Source organism: Sciurus carolinensis, chromosome X (assembly GCF_902686445.1).
Source record: "Sciurus carolinensis chromosome X, mSciCar1.2, whole genome shotgun sequence".
In the NCBI taxonomy this organism is placed as follows: domain Eukaryota; kingdom Metazoa; phylum Chordata; class Mammalia; order Rodentia; family Sciuridae; genus Sciurus; species Sciurus carolinensis.
In genome coordinates this window covers 39,818,131-39,845,002 of record NC_062232.1, presented here as the reverse complement: position 1 = coordinate 39,845,002, position 26,872 = coordinate 39,818,131, and the positions used below count along the sequence as shown (strand labels likewise).

The following is a 26,872-nucleotide window of genomic DNA, read 5'->3' as shown; positions in this document are numbered from 1 at the left end:
TTTAGGAATTTTCATGGAGGTTTTATTATGTAGGTATGAAAGATTAAATTATTGGCCATTGATGATCAACTGAATCTCTAGCTCCTCTCTCCTTCCCAGAGATCTGTGTGTAGTGCTGAAAGTTTCAACCCTCTTGACATGTGCTTAGTTTTTCTGTTGACTATCCTGAATCTCTCTAGGGCCACTAATGAGTTATTTCACTAGCATACAAAGGACAGTACATTTCCGAGAGTTTGGGGAGCCCTGTGCAACTGTGGAAAGACCAAATGTTTACTTTTTTATACCATGGGATATTGTATTTTTGCTTGTTTTCTAATTTGATTTTGAGGTCTCTCAAAAGAGTGGTTATAAATTCCAGCCCTGCCCTGAGGTAGGGTCTGGGGAATATTTTGGCAGATGTTTGCAGTGTGCCTTTCCTGGGATATTTCTTTATGCTGGTGGATGGTTTAATGCCAGTCCCGGTGTCTGTCCTGTGACCCACTGACCCTCTTACAGGACACTTTATACTGACAGAACCCCTGTAGTTCTTATCTGTCCTATGTCCAGTTTATTCCTGCTAAGATAACCACTCTTAGGATAGGTAAGAATGGTAAAGTAGTTGTGTTCAAGTGTATCAGTCAGTTGAGACAAAAAGGACAACTTGACAAAACCCACAAAATTAACAGAAACAGTTTATTACTTATAGACCCCAGAGAGAATGCGTCTCAGGGCCACCAGGAGGGGATGAGCCATCTGGGGTAAAACATGCTCAACTAGGGTGAGGGGCAAAAGAGAGAGAGGGAAGAAGCTGTGAGCTGAAGCTTTTATTAGGGTCTAGTATATCACCTAGGTGGATTTTCTTTAGGAGAGTTCTAAATAGGGCGTTTAGAGTCACACTATAACTGAGAGGTGGTCACTATGGCATATATGTTCAATCTGTGCAGGGTGTGGGGGTTGTATCTAGCTGTCTCACAGGGAGTGGTCACTAGCAGGTAGTTGTGTAAGGTATATCTGAATTAGCCACTTTGAAGAACCTGGAAGAAGTTGAAAACTGGAAACAGTATCAAAGGTAACTGAGTCCTGTTTGTGATTTGAGTAGTTCCAACTTATATTTAAAATGGTGCCTCTTACATCAGTTTTCCCCTTGCTGAATCTGCATGGTACCTGATCTCCTAGAGGGAGAAGGAGTTCTTGGTCAGCAGGGATGAAGAACTTTTCCAGGCTGGGTGATTCTTATATGGGGATCCTGACTCCCAGGTAGTCTCTGACTCAGTGGGGAACAAGAGCACTTTCCATCCTGCTTATTGTCAGCACGGTTCCCAGTTCTTGATTATTTTATTTTGCTGGTGTTCCAGACTTGTCTGGTGTTGTTAGAGGGACTCTTGTTGATTTGGGGGAAGCCTGAGACTAACTAGGCTGCTTTCAGTTGCTAGGTTAGGAGTTTAGAGAGACATCACTTATGTGGCCTTCTGTTGTTGGGGTGTAAGATACTTTGCTATTATTTTTAAGTCCTGAGGACCCTAACCAGACTTCTTGTCACCTTGCTTCTTTTAGGGTCCTCTTTTGGTCATCTCTTGTGTTAATTCCAGTGCTTCCAGTTGTACTTAGTGGGGAAGAATGGAACAGAGGAGTCTATGCCATTATTATTATCTGATATCTTTTAAAAATTATTTTTGTGGTAGTAGGTATCAAACCCAGGGCCTCACACATGCTAGGCCAGCACTGTACCACTGAGATGTATCCCCAGCCCTCTTTTTCTTTCTTTAGAAACAAATTATGTAATATACAGATTGCCAGTTTGTGGTTTTCACTCATTGTGATAATTTACAAATACTTCTTGAATGAGTAACTAAAGTGAACTTTCCACATCAGACTAGAAAACTACCATTTCCTTCTTAATAACTATATGCAGTTATCAAATAGGTTGAACTTCCCTAATTCAAAAATCTGAAATCTGAAAATACTCTAGAACCTAAAACTTTTTTAGTACAGCATTGACACCACAAGTGGAAAATTCTACACCTGACCCCATATGGTTTGCAGTCTAAATGCACATAAACTAAAACTATTATTTAAAATTACCTTAATGCTGATGTATAAGGTATTTATGAGACATAAATGAATTTCATGGTTAAACTAGGATCCTGTCCCCAAGATATCATTATGTATATGCAGATATTCCAAAATCCCCCCAAAAAGTTTGAACTCTGAAGCACTCGTCACATGCATTTTGGAGAAGGGCATTTGATCTGTTAGTCATTTCAGGTTGCTGTAACAGAACACCACAGGCTGGATGGCTTAAACCGCTGAAACTTATTTTCTCACAGTTCTAAAGACTAGAAGTCCAAGGTCAAGGTGCTAGCAAGGTTGTTCTTTGGTAAAGGCTTTCTCTTTGCCTTGCTAATGACTTCCATGTATATGTCTTCACATGGCCTTTATTTTGTGTATACCTCAAAAGTGGGAGGGGGAGTCTGCTGGTCTCTGGTGATTCTTACTCTTCTTTATAAGGACACTACTCCTATTGGATTAGGGTCCTACCCTTATGAACTCACTTAATTTTAATTACCTTTAAAGGCGCTGTCAGCACCTTGGGGATTAAGGCTTCAATATATGAATTGGGGGAAATTTAGACCATAACAATTAATATTCAGCTATGTACTTCAATTTTTCTTTTATTTGGTCCCTTATTGATATAATTTTGGGTTACTTCCAATTTTATCCTATCTAGAAAGTTAGGAAGGGAATGAATATCTGTGTAATGCCTATATTCTTGAGGGGACATTTCTGTAGGACAGATTCTTATAACTGAAATTTCTGAAGTAAAGATATTGTTTTAATTTTTAGTGATGTATGATAATTATGCAGAATAGTGGGTTTTGTTGTAGCACATTCATAATGTACATAACGTACTTTGATCCATTTCATTCCACAGCACCTCCCCTTGCCCTCCCCTTCTCACTCCCCTGGTCCTCTATGCTGTTGCTCTCCCTTCTATGTTTATGAGCTCCATTTCATCCTTTTTTCTTTCTATCTTGTGCATATGAGATAAAACATATAACCCCTGACTTTCATTTGCAGGAAAACAGAACTGAAGAGCATCATTTTAAGTAAAATAACCAACTAAAAATGTTTTAATTTTTGAGGAATTGCCAAATTCCCTTCTAAAAATGTTAACAAGGTCATATTCTCATCAAGAGTGTACCAGAATATCAGTGTGTGGATGCAGTCAGCCTTTGGTATCCATGGGTTTCATATCCATGGATTCAACAAACCAGGTGACTGGTTTCACCATGTTGGAAATTTCCAATCACTACCTAAGGGAAACCTACAGGGGTGGGGGTTTACAGCTTTGATGTAATAGTTACAATGAATTAGGGTCACTCCAATGACAGTGCCTCTGTGTTCTGTGCATGCTTAGAAGTTGGAAAGTTCCTTAAGCTGGTTACACCCAGTTCTTTTATTTTAAGAAGGTAGTAACTGACTGTGAAGGAGGTGGGTTTATGGGCAGTGTTTCTGTTACCTAAGGTGGAGTGAGTTTTCATCACTTAAGATGAAGTGAGCCCTTTTATCCCTCCCCCTTCCCCCTGCTCATGTCTACCTACCTACCTATCTACTCTAACAGATTCACATAGAGAATTTGGAAGCTTTTCATTTTGTGTCTTCATGAAGAATTTTTGTAGTGTTGGGATTGTCTGCTCTTTGATGGTTTGGTAAAATTCCTGTGTGAAACTTTCAGAAGTTAGTTCTTTGATTACTTTGTATGTAATCAGAGCTGCTTAAGCTTACTGTCTTTGCTGGGGTGAGTTCTGTTAAATTGTATTTTCTTAACAAATTATCCATTTCTGTTACTGATTTCTAGTTTCATCACACTGTGATTGGAAAAGAAGGGCAAGTAAAAATTCTACAAAGTTTTCTTACCATCTTCAAATTGCCTTTTTCTTTATTCTATCTTTGCTTGGTTGCTACAAATCTTTGGCTGTTTTCCAGAGTTCTGGCAAAGATGATTCTGATAGTTTATTTTTGTTTTTATATTTTTTGGGGAGGATGAGAACTTGAAGCAGCCTAGTCTCCCTTTGCTCTCATTGTGGAGTAAATTTTTTGTCACCTGAGTTTTTTGATTTTGCAGTGCTGGGGATGGAACCCAGAGCCTTGCACATGCTAGGCAAGTGCTCTGTTACTAAGTTGCACCCCAGTCTCCTGAAATGTTTTCTCATTTTCTATTGTTCTTAAAGAAACTTTGAATTGGTATAGACTGTTTCGTGTCCTTGTTGCTTGAGCACTTATGTTTTGACAGTGAGGTGGAGTGGAGCATCCCTAATGGATGACTTTCTTTTGGCACTCTGGAGAGGGATTGTGTGTGGTCTGATTTTGTTTTAGCCATTTTTTCTCTTACATGATCCTAAATTTCTAGTTTTTTTTTCTAATCACCACCCAATCTCTAAATGATATTTCCTTATTCCTTTTTATCCTTTTCTCCCTTAGAATCATGCTTTGTGACTATCTCCTTGGGTCCCACACACCTTCCCTATAGCTGGTATTCTCATATCTCTGGCCAGTTTTTCTGTATTTTCCTACTTCAGTGAATCTTCTCTAAGCATGATTTCAGCTCACCCCTAGTCTCTCCATTCCCTTCCTTTGTTCTGTTTTGTTCAGATCCTCCTCATACTACAGGAAAGGTTAAACATTTTTTTTTACTTATAGGCACTTAAAAATTTGTATTAGTCTGTTTTGTACTATAAGTTATACTGAAGGTACTTATTATGTGTGGTTTTGAATACTCTTTGGGTTGATTTATATAGTCTTTTGAAGGATATATGGAGAGATTTGGATTTATACAGATGTGTTATTCTAGATTACCTGGAGGCTCCTTATTTTTAAAATTAAAAATCAAGGTAAAATTTGCATACAATAAAATGAGCTCTTTTGAAAGTATACAGTTCTATGAATTTTGACAAACCCACAATCATGTTACCAACACTATCACAAGGAAGACATAGAAGAGTTCTGTCACCTCCCAATGTGTCATCTTTGGAATCAGCCACTTCCTGCACACTACTCCTAATCACTGATGTATTTCCTTTCTGCACTTTCACTTTTCCCCCATATATATAAATAGAATCATACAAAAAAATGTCCTTTTTGAGTTTGGCTTCTTTGATGTAGCAGAATACATTGTTTCATCCATGTTATTCACTGTTGTTAGTTCCTCCATGTGTGTGTGGTACTGAAAATTGAACCCAGGATTACTCTACCACTGTGCTAAGTTCCAGCCCTTTTTATTTTTTATTTTGGGCAGGGTTTGCTAAGTTGCCCAGACTGGCCTCAAATTTGGGATCCTCCTGCCACAGCCTCCTGAGTTGCTGGGATTACAGGTGTGTACCACCAAGCCCAGCCTTTCTTTCATTTTTATTGCTGAGTAATATTACATTGTGTGTAATCCAGGTTGTTTATCCACTGGTTGAAAAGCATTTAGGTTATTTCCACGTTTTGGTGATTAAAAATATAGCTGCTAGGGACTGGCAGGTATAGCTCAGCGGTAGAGTACTTGGCTAGCATGCACAAGGTCCTGAGTTCAATCTCTCTTTCTTTATATATATATATATATATATATTCCTTTATAGGATTTTGGGTTTATATAGTTTTAATTTCACCCAGGTATATATACCTGGGAGCGGACTTGCCAGATTTTGGGGTAGAATGTGCTTAACTTCATGGACAACTGGAAAACCATTTCCAAAGGGGCCGTGGCCAGTTTGCATTCCTGCCAGTAGAGGTCTGGTTGCTCCATATCCTTACCAGTGCTTTGTATTGTCAACCCCCACATTCTAATAGGTGTGCAGTGGTGTATAATTTGCAGTGATTTTAATTTGCAGTTCCCTCATGATTAATGATGTTGAGAAACTTTTTATTTATTTATTTGCTAACTGTATTTGTTCTTTGGTAAGCTATCTAGCTTTTGCTAGACTTTGCTTCACTTTTTAGGTTTTTCCCCATATTTATTGGTGCATGATGATTATTCATAACAGTGGGATTCATTGTGTCATATTTATACATGCACATAATGTAATTTGATAAATTAAATTCCCCAGTAACTCTCTTCACATTTTAGTTTTAATAGATCTTTTTTGTATTCTCTACAAGTTCTGTGCCAGATGTTTGATCTATAAATACTTTCTTCCATTCTTTGACTTTTCAATCTCTTTAACAATGTCTTTTGAATTTTAGTGTCACATCTAAGAAATTTTTGGTTAACTGAAAGTTTAAAAGACTTTCTCCTATACTTTATTCTAAGAAATATTATAGGTTTAGAATTTACATTTAGATCTATGATGCACTTTGAGTTATTAATTTTATGTATGTCGGAGTTATTGAGGCTTTTAAAAAATATCCAAGTGTGGGTTGGGGATATAGATCAGTTGGTAGAATGCTTGCCTTGCAAGCACAAGACCCTGGGTTCAGTCCCCAGCACCACAAAAAAAATGTCCAGTTGTTTCAGAATGATTTGTTGACATAGGAACTCCCATTGATTTGCCTCTGTTTTTGTTGAAAATATTTTTGTATCATGCTGGGGATTGAACCCAAGGACTCACACATTTTAGACAAAGCACTCTACCACTGAGTTACATCCCCAGCCCTACTCCAAATAATTCTTATGAATACAGATATAAAACTATTTAAATATAGTATACATAAAATACACAGATTTATAAGTATATGGTTGGATGTGTTACAATGTGAACATACTCTGTAGCTACCACCTAGGCTAAGATGTAGAAAGAACATAATCAGGACCTCAGCACCCATCTCATGCCCTTCCCTAAATCCTTGCCATATACAGAAGTAATTATTATCCTCACTACTAACATCATGGACTATCTTTGCTTGTTCTCTTACAATATATACATAGAAACATGGACTATGTACTCTGATTTGGGGCTTCATTTGCTCATCAGTACATTTGTTACATTCATCTGTTGGATGTGTGCAGGAATGTCTTCTGGTGGCCTTGTACTAGTTTTCACCTCTTTCTTATTTGTAGTTTTTTGTTTTTTGTTTTTTGTACTGGAATTTGAACCCAGGGTGCCTAACCACTGAGCTACATCCACAGCCCTTTATATTTTTTGAGACAGAGTCTCACTAAGTTGCTGAGACTGACCTCCAACTTGCAATTCTCCTGTCTCAGCCTCCTGAGCTGCTGAATTATAGGTGTGTGCCACCACACCAACTCTTATTTATATTTCTTATGAATACCTGTAGAGGAGCTGGGGTTGTAGTTCAGTGGTAGAACTGAGTAGTAGCACTGGGTTCAGTCCTCTGTACAAAATAAAAAAACAAATAAACAAAATAAAGGTATTGTATCCACCTACTACTAAAAAAATTTTAAAAAAGAATAATTGTAGAATGTGCTGGGAATGTAATATCTGAGATAAGGGGGGAGTTGGCCAGAATAGCCTGAACCCTGATCCAATCCCCTCCTAGAAACAGGATGTCTTTCATTGGTTCATTTAGCCCCAACATATAAAACACAGGACTGGTTATTTTCTGAGGTCAGTTACCTATGGTGCAAGTGGGCATGTGCTGAAGACTCCATCTGCCCTGATCGGCACCAACTCACAATGAATCCTAGGCTTCTACTGTCCCTTGCCACCAATCTAAAGAATAATCCCACTCCATGTAACTTGTGTGCACGGTTGCACCTGATTCATGTTGTTAACAAGTGAACAGTGAATCCTCAATACAACAAGCAGTTGTAGTTCATTCCTTTTGGTCTCCATGCAGGATTTCATTGAATGACTCTGCCACAGTTTACCCATTCATGGATAAATGGGTGATGATGGACATTTGGATTTTTCCCATGAATTAATATTAGAAACTGCTTCTGTGAGCATCCCTGGACTTGCTTCCTAGAGCACATGTGCACAATTTTCTGTGAGTACCTAGGAGAGGAGCTTCTGGGTCACAGTGTATACAAATCACTAACTTTAGTAAATAATGCCATGTGTTTTTCAAGTGATTATACCAGGTTACATTTCTAATAATGGTGCATGATAATTCTCATTTCAGTGTAATATTATGGTGCATTAGTCTGCTTACTTATACCTTTTCTGGCAGGTACATACTGGTGTCTCAGTGTGGCTTAAATTTTATTTCCTGAGTGCTAATAAGATTGAGTACACTGCAGTGTATCTGAGTGCCAAGGGCAAGTACATTTTCTTCTGTTCATAGGTCATTTGGTTCTCATTTTAAAGGAAGTACCTTCTTACTTCTCTTGTCCATTTTTTTGTATTGTGTGTTTCTTACAGATGGGGCAGTGGTTGTTCTGTTCATGAGTATTGCAGATGATCTCCCTCCCTTAGTGGCTTGCTTTTTCACTATTATCCTTTCAATCTTACAGGACTCATAAGTCTCTCCTTTTATGAGTGCTTTCCATATCTTGATTTAGAATGTGTCCCCTAAGCTTATGAAGATATTTTCTGTATTTTTGTTTTGTTTTGCTGAACACAGGCTGATGTTGTCCCAAAAGAGGCAGCAGGTTCCAGGGATGTAGTTCAGTAGTAGAGTGCTTGTTTAGCATGTGCAAGGCTGGGGGTTCAATACCTAGCACCACAAAAAAGGCAGCAGGGCCTACCAGGAGAGTACCCCAATTGTCTTGCCATGGAGCCTGTTGGGATTGTAATGAAAGAGGCACTAAAAAGTCAGATGCTCATTCCTGAGCATTTGTTACAATTTACAGAGTGTGCTTCAGCATGATGACAGTGAGAAACAGGGATGTCCTACCTAGGTATGTGTGCAGTGAGGGGGATATGAGGATTTAAGGATGTGGGGCAACCACCTAAACCAGTTTGTCAGTGCCTGGGAATGTTCTAGGCCCCAGCTAAGCCCAAGCTTAAGCCTACAGAGAAATACCTGCAGCTAGCTGGGTCACAGAGTGGTCAAGGCACAGAAAGGGGAGGGGTGACTAGGTGACCCTGTAGTTACTTTATGGACACTTTACTCTGTTGCCTTTTACATTAGATTTATATTTTACCTGCAGCTGATCTGTATGTATGATTAGGGGATAAACTTCATTTTTCCCCATATAGATATCTAATAATCCATTCACATTTATTGACAAGATCATCATCTCCCTACTGCTTTACTATGCCACTGTCATAAGTCAGCTGTCTATACATGTTTGGATTCTTTTTTGTCCCACCAGACTGTCTATCCTTGCCCTAATACCACATGGTCTTAAATACTCTATTGCCAGGTGTGGTGGTGCATGCCTGTAATCTCAGCAGCACAGGAGGATGAGGCAGGAGGATCTCAAGTTCAAAACCAGCCTCAGCAACTTAGCCAGCCCTAAGTAACTTAATGAGACTGTCTCAAAATAAAAAAATAAATAAATAAAGGGACTGGGGATGTAGCTCAGTGGTTAAAGCTATATTCCTGGTACCAAATCCCTGATTTAAAACAAAAACAAAACTCTTATTTCTTAATGGAATAGCTTTGCTCTCATGATTTGTGATTTTCACACAAAGTAGGTCACTAACTTGATATAAAGTAGATATCCTGTATTGTCATCATGATGACTGGGGAACTCAATTAGAAGTTCTCTGTGTTCTATCCTCATCATCTAGTGGTCAGCATTTTAGAATAAAAGGAATCTGTCATTACAGGGACTAGTGACATTTGAGGATGTGGCTGTGAATTTCACCCAGGAGGAGTGGCAATACCTGAACCCTCTGCAGAGGACCGTGTACCGAGACGTGATGCTAGAAACCTACAGCAACCTGGTCTCCGTGGGTAAGAATGGCTTCCTCAGGTAATTTTGCTCTTTATGATTACTGCATCCAATGAAGGATCTTTTGTTTCTCAATTTCCCACTTTGCTCTCCTGAAAAGGTATTTGTGAACTAAAAATCCAGGTTAAATGGTTTGACTTTACCATTGTATCAAGCAGCAGGTCCCTTGTGCTGCCACCAAACTGCAACTTCTGCCTTGACTCTGAAGACCAAGAAGATATCTGTCATTTGTCATTAACAGGGCAACAGGTTTCTAAACCAGACCTCATCCTCAAGTTGGAGGTGGAAGAGCTGTGCCCAGTGGAAGACAGAATTCCAATTTGGAGCTTTCCAGGTAAATAGGATTGACCCAAGTAATGAGCTTGAGATCCTAGCCTATAAATGCCTGTGCAATGTCTTCCAAGAATGTCCTGGGATAAGATTATGGCCCGTTGGTACTGTTGGACAGGGATGGAAACACCACAGATATAAGATTGATAGCCCTGCCGCTGTCCCCCACATGCCAAATCACTCTTGTTAAATTGGTAATCCCCAGCAAGTTTCTGCCCAGTTCCTTTTATATGTAAGTATCTTTTAAACGCCATCACTCCCTGGCCCTACTTCTTCTATGATTCTCAGCCGTCAGTGACTTATCTGAGACCAGGACCACATTAGTCACAGGCCTGAACTCTAGTGCTAATTCCAGATTGGATTCTCGAGTTCATATTTCTTGTCTGGCTTAGATATTTCCTGTCAGACTTGATCTCCTAAAATATCTCAATTTTTTTTGTGTGGTATTTAGGGTTTGAACCCAGAGCTTTGTGCATGCTAGATAAGTGCTTTACCACTGAGCTCCTTGATTATCTGTTAAAATAATAAGATTAAACTCACTATTACAAAATTCAGCCTTTTAAAATGTTCAGTGATTTTTAGTATATTCAGAGTTGTACAACCATCACCACTAATGCTAGAACATTTATATTGCCCCCAAAATAAACCCCTATTCTTACCACTCTCTCCATTCCCTCTTCTCCCCATTTGCTGGTAACCGTTAATCTATTTTCTGCCTCTATGGTTTTGCCTACTCTGGATAGCTCATATAAATGGAATCAAAAAATGTGACCTTTTTGTCTGGTTTCTTTCATGTGATCTGTTTTTTTAAAATTATTTAGTTGTAGATGGACAAAATACCTTTATTTTATTATTTTTTGTGGTGCTGAGGCTCAAACCCAGTGCCTCACACATGCTAGGCAAGCACTCTACCATTGAGCTACAACTAAGCCCCTCATGTGACCTGTTTTTAAGGTTCATCTGTATTGAAGCATGGACCAGCACTTTATTTTGTACACAGGAATAATGTTCCATTTTACAGATTAACCACATTGTTTATTCATTTTTTTGAACATTTTTGTAGTTTCTACTTTTTGGCTCTTATGAAAAATGCTGATAACATTTATTTGCACATATTTGTGGTGATATATTATCTCATTTGAGTAGAATCATACCAATGGAACTGTTGTACCCTGTGATAATTGTGTGTTTCCTCAAAACTTTTGCCCATTAGCTTTAATATTCGCTGATGATTCTTGTCTGAAGCAGTTATTAATAAGATGGTTATGTTTTTGCTGTTACCATACATTACTGTCATCATTAATTTTCTTGTTCAAAGTGTGTTTGGCTAGCAGACTTCTCTTCAGGGTGGCTGGTCCTTTCCCAATGTCCCTAGTCATTCTTTGAACACTTGCTTACTTTCTAGCACAAACACACATTCCACATAACCTTGTACTTTCTGTTTCAGACATGGATTCAGTAACTTCTCCAAGGATCTTTTGTTCCTCTTGGTGGGAATGGTATTTAAAAATAAGCACTGGAAGCTGGGTGTGCTTATAACTACTCACACTCCTACCTATAGATTCCCTTTCATCTCTTTTTTCCCTTTTTTTTTTAAGCAACTAGGTATTATACATTCTGGATTTTTCTGTTAAATACCCCATGGTGGTATTTGACATAATCCATTCTCCCCAGTTATTCCTATAAGTTGGTAGATCTAGAAGCTGGATCATATTTGGAGGTTTTTTAAAATTTCTACCAGGAGGCATGTTATGCATGGTTGTCTGTTACTACTAGTCATTGGTGATTACTGTTCAGATCCATTCATTCATGGCTGCAAATAGGGATGTTTTGATTTTGTCATTTTCTTGCTGGAATGCTTCTATAGAGAAACTGCCCTGCATATATTATTTGGTTACCATGAGCTACATATTATACATAAAGGATGGGCTAAGTGATATTTTAAATTTGAAATGAGTTGATTTTATAGCTTAATTCAAAGGTGAACAAAAATTTGTCTTTTTTATGTATCATTCTTGGACTTAAGGATTTAAATATTTTTATTTCTTAATCAGTAACCTTATTATCCTTATTAGGAGTCAAACTACCCCATGTTTGGCTAGTAGAAACTCCTTCAACTTGGCCCCCAAGCCTTTGGCATTGTCTTTCCTTTCTGGTGCTACAAGTTCATGGCTCATTTTGTATATTCCCTGATTTGGAATTGGTCATTTCTCTAAGGAGCCCTGGATTGTTTTAGTTTTTAAGACCACAGCATGGATGTTAGGGAATCATTTCCAGGCCCTCTCACTGACAGAGTTAAGAACTATGTATAAAATATATTTTTAAAATTTTTTACATATATATTTTTTAGTTGCAGATGGACACAATACCATTATTTTATTTTTATGTGGTGCTGAGGATCAAACCCAGGACCTCATGCATGCTAGGCGAGTGCTCTACCACTGAGCCACAACCCTAGCCCCTGCATAAAATATTTTTAAAGAAAAAAATACCTCCTGTATTGAAAATGATACTTCCAAATAAAGTTCTGGACTTAAGTTTTTTAATTTGTTCATTTTACATCTGATGGTTAATATTGTTAGTATTAGTCTGAGAATGTTATATGGGTATACTGAGTCAAATTAATTCAGGTAATCATGTTGGTGCCAGTAGAATCAAGACATTTCAGCCTGTTCTTTAGGAAAGACAGACAAAGGATATTTACTATTACTAGGGAATTATTTTATATTGTTTTGCTTTAAGATTTTATAAAACATTATAAAATATTTACTTAGTTCCAAGGTCAAATCTAGAAAACACAGTATATTCAGAGCAGTCTAGTTTCTTTCTCCATCTTACTTTCTCCCTTCCTCCATTTCCTTTAGTGAAATTTAAAGGTTTGCCTTTCCATCATTTTTAATAATATGAGCATATATTAATATACTTTTGTATTCATTTCTTTCTTTAAAAAATGGTAGCATACTGTGCAGTAGCACACGCCTATAATCCCAGTGGCTTGGGAGGCTGAGGCAGGAGAATCATGAGTTCAAAGCCAGCCTCAGCAAAAGTCAGACACTAAGCAACTCAGTGAGACTCTGTCTGTAAATAAAATACAAAATAGGGCTGGGGATATGGCTCAGTGGTTGAGTGCCCCTGAGTTCAGTTCCCAGTAACAACAACAACAAAAAATTGTAGCATGCTATGCAGTTTTGTCCACCTTCTTTTTCACACAACATTCAAGAACATGATAAATATAAAAAGATACTCCTTATTTCTTTTTATAGTAATGTAATGGTTCTTTATAATCATGATAGTTGTTGGAGTAAAACTTTTAAAGTAATTCTTGTGTTCAGTGCAAGATTTTACATGTAATTGAATCCTCCCATTATTACTGTTATAATTTGTTTTCCAAGTGGGAAAGTGATAGAAATAGATTAGGTCACTTGCCTAAGGCCACTGCTCAAGTGAAAGTTGAAGCTAGGATTTGCTCTGGGACTAGAGAGCCTATTACTGCGAGGGGACAAGAGGCTAGGCTTAACATGCAGGAGTTAAATTGGCAGGAAAATAGACCAGCTTTGAAGGAAGGTATGGGAGACTTTTCCCATCTCAAATCTCTGTCTTCAGAAAGCTCAAAGGTGAGGGAAGATTTTATGAGAGGAGGCAAAGAAAAAGGCAGGAAATGTACATAAGCAGATTTGGTTAGCCAGAGAACCTGTCAGTCTCAACTTCCTTGGCATCTGTCCTCTGCAGGAGAAAGTTCAGAAGTTAAAACAGTTTGTAACTTTACCTTCAAAAGGGGCTGTTTCAAATCCTGCAGGAAAAGCAAGCTATCAGGAAGTTGCCCTTAATTTCAGAGGGATTCTATTTCAAATCTCCCATTAATTCATCCCTCAATCTTCAGAGAACTGGGGCTCCATGCCATCTGGCTGGCAGTCCATTGTTGTATTGGTGTGCAGATTGCATCAAGGAACTTGAACATAAGGTGTTAGATGCTTATTTCTGAAACAGGCAGTCTGAAATATTTAATAGCCTCGCCAAGGGGAAGGGCTTTAGTGTTAGCTCACATAAGAGTGTAAGAACTCTCTTTCTATAACCTCACCCATTTGTTTTTGGTGGGGTTTGACAAGTGACTCCATGTGATCTACTTGCCCCCTGCTACCATCTCTGAACAATTTTCTCTGAAGACATTGGGGATTACTTGCAAAGCATCTTTGTCCCACACTGCAGGAGTCTTGTCTCATTATTTGATCTGAGTTGTCCCATGTAGGTGGGGAAAGATGGTTTATGAGTCAGTGTCACAAGACCCCTTTTTTGCCAATTTTAAGCAATGGAAGGTTTTTGGAAAGATTAGTTCTTAGGTTGGAAAAATATCAAACATTAATAATCCAGTTTGTATAGATTTGTACTAATAAACACAACCTCTTTAGTTCTAAAATGTTTATCCAATCAAAGAAAACCAACTTGTCTGTAGAAAAAAAAGTCCTGTCATATCTGTACTGAAAAATATCTGATAGCTGTTCTTTCTTATGTAAATCAAGGATAATCATTATTTAGATAAAGTTTAACATTACATTCCATAACATCTCTAGATTTTTTGTGTGTGTGTGTGGTGCTGGGGATTGAATCGAGGAACTTGTGCGTGCAAGGCAAGCACTGTACCAAGTTAGCTATATCCCCAGCCCATCTCTAGAATTTAGATACATTCCATAGAACCCTAGGAATATTGAACCATCTATAAGGATTCATGTTATTATTTCAATTAAATACATATATATTTAAGTATTATTTGTAAAATAAGTCACAATGTAAACAGTACAACTGAAAAAAATTAAAATAGCCCAAAGTTATACTTATCCTATATTGAAATATTAAACCTTAAATTTGTCTTAAAATGAAGGATAAATACAGCAGGATTGCCCTTTATCAACTTTAGAGACATGACTCAGTATGACTACAATCTATAAGGTGTTATTAGAGTGCTTAGCAAAATAATTTAGTTCTCTTTACAATGTGGTAAGATATCATAATTCATAACATCCCATCATTGTAAAAATACTAGTTTATTTAACTAATTTTACAAAGCAAAAAGGGACTAGGAGTCAGGTACAGTGGCTCATGCCTGTAATTCCAGTGGCTTAGGAGGCTGAGGCAGGAGGATAGCAAGTTCAAAGACAGCCTCAGCAACTTAGTAAGGCCCTAAGCAACTTAGCAAGACCCTGTCCAAAATTTAAAAAAAGGTCCGAGGATATGGCTCAGTGGTTAAGTACCACACAACTAGGAAAAAAAGATTTGATTAAACTCAAATTCTTATAAGACTTAATTTTCTTTTAAGCAATCAGAAATCTAAAAAAAAAAAAAAACAGTTGAAAACCTTGGAAATTATCCTGATAAAACAAAATATTTGTTCTTTAAGCCAGTTCTTTGTAAACTTTGCTAAGAGTGGGCTATTATTCTAAGAAATACTTTTAAGTTCCTCTAGAATTTAAACATTAATCAAGCAAACAAGAAAGTGAAAAATATTGTCTATATTTTTTAGAAATTTTCATATCAAATATGCTTATTTGTAACAAAATAGGTGTGCTCTGACCTCTGGTACCATCTAATAGAATACAAGTTCTCATCTAGTGAACATTACTTTGAAAAATAGCAGTCATTTAAATCCAATATTCTTTTTTTTTTTTTTTTTTTTTTTTTTGGTACCAGGGATTGAGCCCAGGGGCGCTTAAGCACTAAGCAACACCCCCAGCTCTTTTTATATTTTATTTAGATATGGGGTCTCATTAAGTTGCTCAGGCCTTGCTAAGTTGCTGAGGCTGGCTTTGAACTTGTCATCCTCCTGCCTCAGCTTCCCCAGTCACTGGGATTACAGGCATGCACCACCACACACAGCTATTCATTGTTTTTAAAATATTGTAAGAGACATACATCAAGCCTAAAACATCTTCCGTGTTAAAATTCTGACTTAAAAAGTAAATTTATTGTCTGTGTCTTTAGATAATTAAAAATGGAGAAAATAAAATACATTTAAATTAATGAAGATCCTGAAGAAAAAAGGTATGATGATGTATTAAAAATATAGATCTATATTTATTGTTAAATCTTTTTAGTAAAAATTTCTATAACATTTACTGGCACAAACTAGATTTTCGACATTGGATATGGAGTAAAATTCTTTTAACAGCTTTGAGGGACACTTTAAGAAGACAGTACAAAAATCTTGCTGATTAGAAATATGAATCTCAGGCAGTTTGTACAGAAATACAGAAATGTAAATGTAAATTACCCAAGCTTTTCTATATGCAGCATCATATAAACTCAAAAACTCTAGGTTAGCTAAGAAACTAATGTTAGTTCAGAGAATTGTAAACAGGCTTTTAGTCTGTTTTTACTGAAGACTAATTAACATCAGTTTTATTTTTAATAATCATAAATTTAGGGCCTGGATATCAACATGAACCTTTAGAAGGAAGTTGTGAAAATAAACTGAAAAGAGGTAAACAGGTTTTAAAAGCAAATATCTAAAAACTTACCACCAACATTTTATTTTTCATATCCAATATAAAGAATATAATAAATTTGGGAAATATGTATAACATTTAGGTTACTAAATGAAGGTACAGATAGATAATAATTAATTTTTAAGAGTACTGCTACAATTTATGATCAGTTTCCATCAATAAACACCCCATGATTTATAAACACCCATGATTTATTTATCCTTATAAAATGATATCATTCCAGAAATTAGAAACCATGCATAAATTATTAATGTTTTAAGTCGTGTTACCAAATAAAATTAAATTCCTTAATTTTAAGAATTCTGTCTATATATTTAAGTAAAGCTTAATTTAAAATCTTTTAGATCTCTGTTCAAACTCTGTCTAGACATTTTTAATGCTTAGGCTTACCTGTGAAGTTTCAGATGAATTCATTTATATTTTAGATAAAACATGAATGTCATACGGAGATAAAAGAATTACATATTTAGCAAAATAAAACAAAATATATGAGTTTGAAAAGCCCAAGATTTTAAATTCTGAATTCAGGTTTCCTTATGAAAAGAAAATTATTTAAAAAGCTGCATTTTTAAGAATTCAATCTAAGCAAAGGATAGTAAAATAGCATAGCTCATCTATTACAAAGAAGCAGATAAGCTCCTCCATTTTTTGTCAGACAGTTGGCATTAAGTCACATAAACAAACATGTTTGTTAATCAATTCTATTTAGAAAAGCCTTCATTAAGGGGTTTTACAGCCAAACAAAGATTTTTTTTAAAACCCCAAACGTCTAAATATCTGCCCTATTTATATATATATAATTTACTTAACAGCTATCTATAGATTACCCATGGACATAGAAAGCACTTAACCTTGTATCTTAACCATCTAGAGAAAAAGTCCCAACTGATTAGCAGGCCAGAAAAAAATGATGTATCAGATTTTAAAGACATCTATGTTAGTTACCTTTTTGTTGCTGTGACCCAAATACCCTACAGTAGCAATTTTTATCGTGGCTCACAGTTTCACAGTCTGTCCAATCCATGCTCTGGGCAATCTGAGGCAGAACATCATGGCAGAAGGGGCCAGCTGGAGGAAAACTGCTCAGCTCATGGTGGCTAGGAAGCAGAGAAAGCAAGGTGATGGGGCTTCCGGGAAGATAAACTTTTCCAGGGCACACTCCAGTGACCTACCCACTTCAGCCACACCCCAACTGCCCACAGTTAACAGGCAGTTAGTCCATTCAAAAACTCTTGGCTGCGAGCCCCTGTAAAAAGCAAAAGCAAGTTACATATGTCTAATATTTAATGTCAGTGTAAACATTCTCCAGCCTGCATCTCTAAACATTTCTGAATTTATTCTATAAACCAGTTCCAAAGGCTTCTGAAACACTTGGTCATGGTAGTTACAGCAACAACCCCACTTCTTGGCATGTACTTCTGTGTTAGTTAGGTTTTTGTTGTAATAACCAAAATACCTGGCTTACAGTATCAGTGGTTCAGTTCATGGTGGACTGACCCCATTGCTCTGGACCCAAGATGGGGCAGAACATCATGGTAGAAGGGCGTGGTTGAGGAGCACTGTTCCTCTCTTGACAGCCAGGAAACAGAGAGCAAGGGGAAGGGACTTAAGGGAAGATGAGTTCTTCCAGGGCACACTCTCACTGATACACCCACTCCAGGCATGCCCCATATACGCACAGTTAAAAGGAAGTTAGTCCATTCAAATTGGGATGAACCGATCAGGTTACAGCTCTCATAATCAAAATGTTTCTCCTCTGAATATTCCTGCATTAACATAAGACCTTTTGGAGGACACATCATATCCATATCTTAACAACATCCTTACTATCAACAAGTGCAAATTAATTTGTCACAGATTTACTAAAGTATGAATCAAAAGGATTTGGGGTAATTTTCAGGTTTTAAATTATTTTACTTATCGATAAGCCAATTTAGTATCATGCAAACAATACATAAGCATTTAAATATATAGGTGCTCACAAGAAAATCTTAAAATTTAAAATTTATCCTTTGCCATTTTAAAAGTCTGACTGTTATCTAATATAGCTTTAAGCAGTCTGCAGATTTTAAATTTGCATTTTTTGTTGAGGCTAGGTAGAAAATTTACATCTCAAAGACTCAGAACTATGAATTTAAATAGCCAGTTTCTTACTGGGATTGAGGGACCCTCAGATAAAATTTAAAAACTTTAATCAAACAAAGCAAAAATTTACAACTTAAGCATGCAGAATTTTAAAAAGTAAACTCACCAAAGAAAAATACTATGAGATCAAATTAAAGTGTGGATAAATTTTGATAGAGGCTTATCTGATGAATGATGCAAGGAGCTTGGGAAATATTTTCGGTCAATAAAGTGTACTTAGGAAAAAAGCCCCCAAACACAGAGGGGTGAGCAGAGCAGCTAAAGGTACAGAGGTTGTTACCATCTAGGGTGTGCTGGGTTTGTTGTCTCTGTTCAGTAAAGAAGTAAAGAACAGAACACAGAGATAGCAAGCAAGAAGTAGTTTTATTGTAAAGGAGACAGAAATACAGACTTCTCTGAAGAAAAGAGGTCCCCAACCTGGGAATCCGGTGGGGGAGTTTTGGCCTGTTATTTTTATGGTCCCTGGAATTTCCTCCTTACCTTATTTCCTCCCCTGACCATGGACTCCTCATTGTTATAGATTTGTACCCCAGCAAGGATCATGCCCTGATCTGTTTTAGTTTATCACGTCTGTTTAGTTTATCTATTGGATCTCTCCTTAGGATCTTGAGTACAGAAGTACCGTCTGATTGGGTACCCCGCTTGTGTTAGGAGCACTTTCCACAAGCAGGAAGTTGACCTCATTGGAAGACCTTCGCCATGCTCCTTTGTTCTAGACCTGCCCCTGACCTCCCCACTTGCCATCTTGCCCTGGAGGCCTAAGCCCTTCTATATCTCTCTCAATATGACCAGGACATTATGTGCACCTTCCAAAAGAGCTGCCCATAATTCCTTCCAAACCAGGAACTGGATATGCTCTTCCGAATTGGAATTCCCTATTTTAGTAGATAAATATGTTGCTGCAGACATGAGTGTTAGCCTGTTAAGCCAATCATCAAGTAAAAAATATACAAAACAGTTACATTAACTCAGCATGCATTTTTAGATATATAAGCCATCTTGTAATCTTTTTCCAAACCAAACCCAAACCCAAAAGAGCTCTCCAAACCAACAATAGAATTGCCAGGAAATTTTCATCCTTCACATTTTAACCTCATCAACAGATACCCTGAGACCAAATGGCTTATCTAAGTCCCAAAGGACTGCATATCACCCAGTACCACAAAATGACCCATTCAAGGTCCAAAGCCTCAAAGAGTAAAAATAAAATTCTCAGTGTGCACCCTGATGGGGACACCCAGTAGGAACTTGGCATTTGCCAAACTAACCTTTTTTCCCTTCCAACAAATTTCTTTTTAGTGGTTGAGGCTATAGCAAGAAAGCAGGGGATATTGAGGGGGGAGAATCCCAGGATGTAAAAATGTCTCTAAGTGGCTGTTGGGATTTTTTCTTGAAATTCCAACTGTAGGTTTGGCAAGTCATGAATGATAGAGTCCCCTCCTCCTTACAGATCACTGCCAGTTTGAGCTCTGTTCCTCAGGGCATGATCCTTGCTGGCAGTTCACCAAAACTTTGGAGCTGGGTGCAAGAGGCTGGGCTTTACTACTCACTGCTCCACAAATGCTTGGAGTCATGCTGGCAGGTAAATAGGTTCATTGAATGCCAACCTTGAAGGAAGAGACATTTTATATCTCAAATCTCCATCTTCAGAAAGCTCAAGGGTAAGGAAAGCTTTTATAAGAGAAGAGGCAAAGTGGGACCAAAGGCAGGAAATATACATATGCAGATTTAGTTAGCCAGAGAATCTGACCTCATTCGGAGGGAGTTTTTATGCTGTGTGAGGAAGTTCAGAAGTTATAACAGTTTGGAGCTTTTGTATCAGAAGAGGCTGTTTCTAATCTTGGAGACAAACAAGTCACCAGGAAGTTGCATTTAATTTTAGAGAAGTCTATTTTAAGCCTATAACCGCATACTGACCCCCTAAGGAGGTTCAGGTTCTGCAGACCTTGGGTGGAGCTTGGGTCCCTCTAAGTACATTTTACAAAGGGCTCTTCCTGTGATTCTGTGTTCATCCCTGTCTAAGAACTAGTGCTTTGCTATCCAATGAAAGGAAGTCATGGGAAGGAGAACCACAGCTGCATGAGCCATTTTAAAATTTAGGACTGTTATGACAAAATGTTAGCATTATGGAGTCCTAGTGGTAATGTGAGCAGTTATTGTACTTTTTCAACTTTTATCCATGCTTGAAAATTTTCACGTTTTTGGGGAAAAGTGTAGAAAAGTAAGTTACAAAACAATTTAAAAATACATAGATGTGCAAAAAACACCACATTTTAGTGACTTCAAGATACCACTGATATTAAGAGACACCACTAAAAAAGAAATATTGCCACTTATTAATCATTGCTTGCAAGTGTGTGTTATCTGGATTCAGGCATGTTAAAAATAAATGAAATATTGTGTATCTTGCAATTGATGAAGTATGAAAATATAGGCAAGGTTCTACAGTTTTAACTACCTAAATGAGTGGTACAGATGACCAAATATATTAGAAATTATTAAATATTTAAGTTATATAGGAGGATCAGAGTAAGCTTTTTGAAAAGATAGACTTTCCTCTTGAAAGTTATGTAGATTTTGAATATAGCAAAATATGGAGAACAGGGCTGTGTGGGTAATGGAACATGAGAAAGGGTTTGGCATTAATAATAGGTATATTTTTAGGGGCAATAGCTCACACAGGAGTAGAGATGGTGGGATTGAAGGACTGAATACAAGTTTGGGTGGATATACTGGCAAACCCAGATTGGGCAAAGATTTTTAGAGTTTTGTTTTTGTTGGGCTAATTATTCAGGATTTTTCTGTCATTCACTGAGAATCTGAACTCAGGGTTGTTATAAGACTTCAGTCCAAGAATCATGCTGTTGCCTTTCTTAATACATGGAAACAGGATAAGTCAGGTACAGTTCATGTGACCATAAGGTTCCCCAGAGCTGATATACAAGTTGAGGTAAGAGACCTTGGTATCAGGGTTAAGATGGATCTTGGCAACAAACAAGGCAGTAGGTAGAAGTTGAGTAAGAGATTATTTCCAGAGACTTTGCTAAAATGAGGTGAGAGTGTCATAGAGTGGGGCATTTCTAAAGAAGTTCTATTCCCTAATGTTACAGTATCAAGATGATTTATTGTACTTCTTTCTAGAAGTCTGCCAAGTTGGTGAACAGTTTGAGAGCCAGCCTCAGGATGACCAAGATCAATGTCTCCTGATGCAAGTTGGATTCCCTGACAAGAAAATAATGACCATCAAGAATGGCCATGACTATAATGAATTTGGAAACACACTTCATCTGAGTACAAGCCTTGGTATTCCAATACAAAGACCCCATAAACTTGAATCATTTGGAAATGATATGGTAGATAATGTAGACTTATTTGGTAGGAGCATTGTAGAAAAAAAACATGATAATGGGTGTGCAAAATTATTCTTCCATACTGAGTATGAGAAATCAAATCCTGTAGTGAAGCCCTATGGATATAAAGAGTGTGGGAAAGTCCTCAGGCGAAAGAAGGGTCTTAGTCTTCATCAGAGAATTAAAAATGGAGAGAAACCATTTGAATGTACTGCATGTCGGAAAACCTTCAGCAAGAAGTCTCACCTCATTGTCCACTGGAGGACTCATACCGGGGAGAAACCATTTGCATGCACTGAATGTGGAAAAGCCTTTAGCCAAAAATCTCAGCTCATTATACACCTCAGAACTCATACAGGAGAGAGACCCTTTGAGTGTCCTGAGTGTGGGAAAGCCTTCAGAGAGAAGTCAACTGTCATTATACATTATAGGACTCATACAGGGGAGAAACCTTATGAATGTAATGAATGTGGAAAAGCCTTCACTCAGAAGTCAAACCTTATCGTCCATCAGAAAACCCATACAGGAGAGAAAACCTATGAATGCACTAAATGTGGAGAATCTTTCATCCAGAAGCTTGATCTGATTATACACCACAGTACTCACACAGGGAAAAAACCCCATGAATGCCACGAGTGTAAGAAAACATTCAGTGATAAGTCCACCCTCATTACACACCAGAGAACTCACACAGGAGAGAAACCTCATAAGTGTACCGAATGTGGGAAGTCTTTCAATGAGAAGTCGACCCTCATTGTGCATCAGAGGACACATACAGGAGAAAAGCCCTATGAATGTGACGTGTGTGGAAAAACCTTCACCCAAAAGTCAAACCTGGGTGTGCATCAGAGAACTCACTCCGGAGAGAAACCCTTTGAGTGTAATGAATGTGAGAAAGCCTTCTCCCAGAAGTCCTACCTCATGCTGCATCAGAGAGGTCATACAGGGGAGAAGCCCTATGAGTGCAATGAATGTGAAAAAGCATTTTCCCAGAAGTCCTATCTTATCATACACCAGCGAACTCATACAGAAGAAAAGCCCTATAAATGCAATGAGTGTGGCAAAGCCTTCCGAGAAAAGTCAAAGCTCATTATACACCAGAGAATTCATACAGGAGAGAAACCCTATGAATGTCCTGTGTGTTGGAAAGCTTTCAGCCAGAAGTCCCAGCTCATAATCCATCAGCGAACACACACAGGAGAGAAGCCCTATGCGTGCACAGAGTGCGGCAAAGCCTTCAGGGAAAAGTCAACATTCACTGTCCATCAGAGGACGCACACTGGAGAGAAGCCCTACAAGTGTACAGAATGTGGGAAAGCCTTTACCCAAAAATCCAACCTTATTGTACATCAGAGAACCCATACAGGAAAAAAGGCCTATGGGAGAAGCCAGACCCGGAAGTCAAAGCTCACAGCACACTAGGGAGTAAAGTGAGTGTTAGGTACCCTGAAGGAAAGTTGTGTCAATTTAACATTTTAAATGTACGTTCTGACTTCTGGTTTAAACACAGGAAGTAAAGTTGGCCTTTCTTCTTTTCATCTCAGTTTTCACCCAAGAGTAACAGGAGAAAAAGAAGCAGAAATATGAGCTCCGTATTTGGCAAAATTAGGAGACAGCTGCTACCAGAGGCCTCCAGAGGCAGAGGAATCAAGCCCTAGTGCAGGGCCACAGATGAGAGGTAGCATGGGTTAGGACTCTTAGCAGAGGGTCGAGATACACTCCAAGGAACAGCACCACAGGCAGTTGTAACCATGGTAACAGAGGGCATGAGCAGGTAGGAGGCTTTCTAGACCATTTGGCATCTGAGAAGAAACAGGCAGGGGCCTCATTAAGGAGATATTCAGACAAACCTTATTTGCAGAAAGTAACCTGTACTGATAGGAGGAACCGTTGGGGGCACCTTGGAGAAAAGAAGGAACTTTTCCTTGTGAAGAACCCTGTATTATCTCCTGTTTAGTGACTTGGGAAAAGTAAAGTGAAAGAACTAATGAATGTGTGTGTGGGCATCACATTTGTTAGAAAAACTGATCTTCCTAAAATATATTCCTGGGATCTTCCCCAACATGAACCTCCAGCAAATAGCAAGTTCAGGAAAAACTTTTCATTCAGAGAATGTTTCACAAAAAATCAAAACCACAAGTGGTTTTCAAGACATCAGTTCAACTACAAGATGGACAAAATGATGAACACACAGAGGTGTTCATTGATGCACTGTTTATGAAAAGATTGGAAGCTGTCCATATGAAATCACCACATTCAGCTTCCCAAAATTGTGATGTATTTGTACAGCAGATTCCTAAATAGAAAAAAACTGATAAAGAATGAAAACTTGTATATCATTTATGTTAGTGATGTGAAGCAACCTCCAAGTTATTAGGGAAGTAAAGCAAGGCGCAACATAGTATGTTGCTGTGTGTATATAGAAAGGGAAAATGGTAAGTACATAATTGTATATACATAAACAATTTCTGAAAAGAGACGCAAGATGCTGGTAACGCTGATTACCTTGGGGAAGGGGCAGTGGGTGGCTGGGGGCATGGAACTGGGAGAGAGATAGCTGTGTATCCTTTCATAGTTTTAAAAAACTGTATTATGTGGATGTACTGCCTTTTCAATTAACAAATAAAATTTTAAAAAGCATAATTTGTTCTGTTTTAATGAAGTCTGAGTCAAGATACAGGAGTCATAATGTTTAATACCTATAAACTCAATGTAGAATTTCTTTTTGTGGCATTGTAGTTGGAACCTAGGGCCATAAGTAGGGTGAGGCAAATACTCTACCACTGATCTGTACTCCCAGACATGGAGCTCAGTTTATTTTGAGTGGATAAACTGAATAATCACACAGAACAACATTAAATTCCTAAGGCACATAAGCATTCTTTTCCTGAGGGTACCAAATAGTTGATTATCAGGCCAGCTGAGAACATACTACCTACACCTAAAATAATTGAGCCTGGAACACATTTCTTATTTAGTATGCACAGTGACATCTGTGAAAAGATTCTGTATTAATGCTCACCACTCTTGCTTTATCTTGAAATGATTTAAATTGCCCCCCTCCCCCCTTTAACAAGAGGTATAAAAGATGAATTTAGGGGCTGGGGAGATAGCTCAGTCAGTAGAGTGCTTGCCTTGCAAGCCCAAGGCCCTGGGGTCGATCCCCAGCACCCCAAAAAAAAAGATGAATTCATAGAGAGGTTGAGTTACTGCTCCCATGGTCACACTGCTGCTGATGGCTTATATTTTCCAGGGTGAGAGTTAGATTGAGACCTACGGTCTGAATGATCATGACCCCAAAGCACATAACTAGATGTTTGCTCCAGAACAAGAGGTCCTGCTTGTGAATTGTAGTTGTGGCCCTCATGCTAATGTAATTACTCATGGGGGCCATCTCTGGTGGATGGGCAAGCCAACATATGTAAAATCTAGGAATGGGCAAGGTTTGAGTTTATTAAAACAGGTGGGTAAGACCTGAGACAGTCTATGCCCTGTAGACCTTCTTTTTCCCCTGAAGTATGCTGTAAGAAATAAAAAGTGAACCATGGGTTTTTTTTTCCAGTGAATTCTGTAAGTTAGACATATCCCATTCAGTTCCTTGCAGGGAGAGGAAATGTAGGTCTGACTGGATTGCTCCTGATGCAGTCTGCTAGAAGATTCCCAAAAGCACTGGAAACAAAGCAATCTTCTTACTGATGAAGCATCTTCTTGGGATTTCACTAAAGAGATAGGGAGTTGGATCTTGCCTTTTCCCATGAATCTTGGACTCCTGTTTCCTGGGACACAAATGACAACTCAATGAACCACATGTCGGCAAATGGAGGTGAATTCAGCACAGGCCTAGAGGGAAAGGGTCAGAGATGAACTGCAAGATATGAATAAATGGACTGGAGTGAGGGGAAACAGAGAGAAGGGTAATGAGGGACCAAGTGTGGTAAATGGGGTGACACAGGGCCTGTTCTCAGTGACTAAGAGAGTGGGGCAGGGAGCAGGAAATACCCAGTAGAGAGAAGTACTAGAGAAGGAACAGTGAGTGCTGGTGCACATGGGTAATGTTTTGGAGATAAGACTGAGTGGACAGAGTGAATGTTGGTGATGCAGACAGCATAGAGTAACTGCAGTGATGTCAGGCACCGTGAGTGACCGAGGGTGGTGGATACAGTGGAGTGAAGGGTAGTGCAGACAAGTGACAAAATGTGGTGTGGCACTACCCATGTTTAGCACTCCTTATGAGTCTCTTCCACCCTATTTGTTTCATTTGGTTTTCTTTTCATTCTTTTGTACTGGGGTATTTTTAACATAGAGGTGCTTTAAAACTGTGCTACATTCCAGCCCTTTTTATTTGAGACAGGGTCTTGGTAAGTTACAAGGGTCCCACTGAGTTGCCAAGTCTGACCTTGAACTTGTGATCCTCCTGCCTTGACCTCCCAAGTTGCTGGAATTACAGGTGTGTGCCACCATGCCCAATCCATCTTACTTGTTTCCTTTTCCTCTGGAAGACAAACAATATAGAAAAATCAAAGCTAGTTCTTTGAAGAGATTAATAAAATTCCAAAACACCAGACCAATCAGGAAAAAAAAACAGTAAACAAATTTTCAAATGTCTATGATATAGTGCATTTCACTATAGTATAAGCATTTAAAGGGATTCAGGAGGCTGAGACAGAACAAACACAAGTTCAAGACCAGACTCTGCAAATTAGCAAGGCCCTAAGCAAGTGAGCAAGACCCTGTTAGCAAAATACAAAATAAAAAGGGCTGGGGATGTTACTCAGTGGTAAAGCACT

The 26,872-nt window shown here is 38.2% G+C and overlaps 1 protein-coding gene across 5 annotated transcripts in view; it reads left to right on the top strand.

Moving 5' to 3' along the window:
* Positions 1 to 24,687, top strand: part of Znf182 (zinc finger protein 182) — a 43,134-nt gene extending 18,447 nt beyond the window's left edge. For 3 of the 5 annotated variants that reach the window (XM_047535631.1, XM_047535633.1, XM_047535632.1), the window contains 3 exons: positions 9,639 to 9,765; positions 10,005 to 10,097; positions 21,877 to 24,687. In XM_047535631.1, the coding sequence (XP_047391587.1) occupies positions 9,639 to 9,765; positions 10,005 to 10,097; positions 21,877 to 23,507 (1,851 nt within the window). In that variant the 3' untranslated portion in view covers positions 23,508 to 24,687. Of the gene's footprint in view, positions 1 to 7,354; positions 7,909 to 9,638; positions 9,785 to 10,004; positions 10,098 to 21,876 lie in introns of those variants that run through there. The other 2 variants (XM_047535634.1, XM_047535635.1) reach the window with 2 other exon arrangements.
* The last annotated feature ends 2,185 nt before the right edge of the window (positions 24,688 to 26,872 follow it).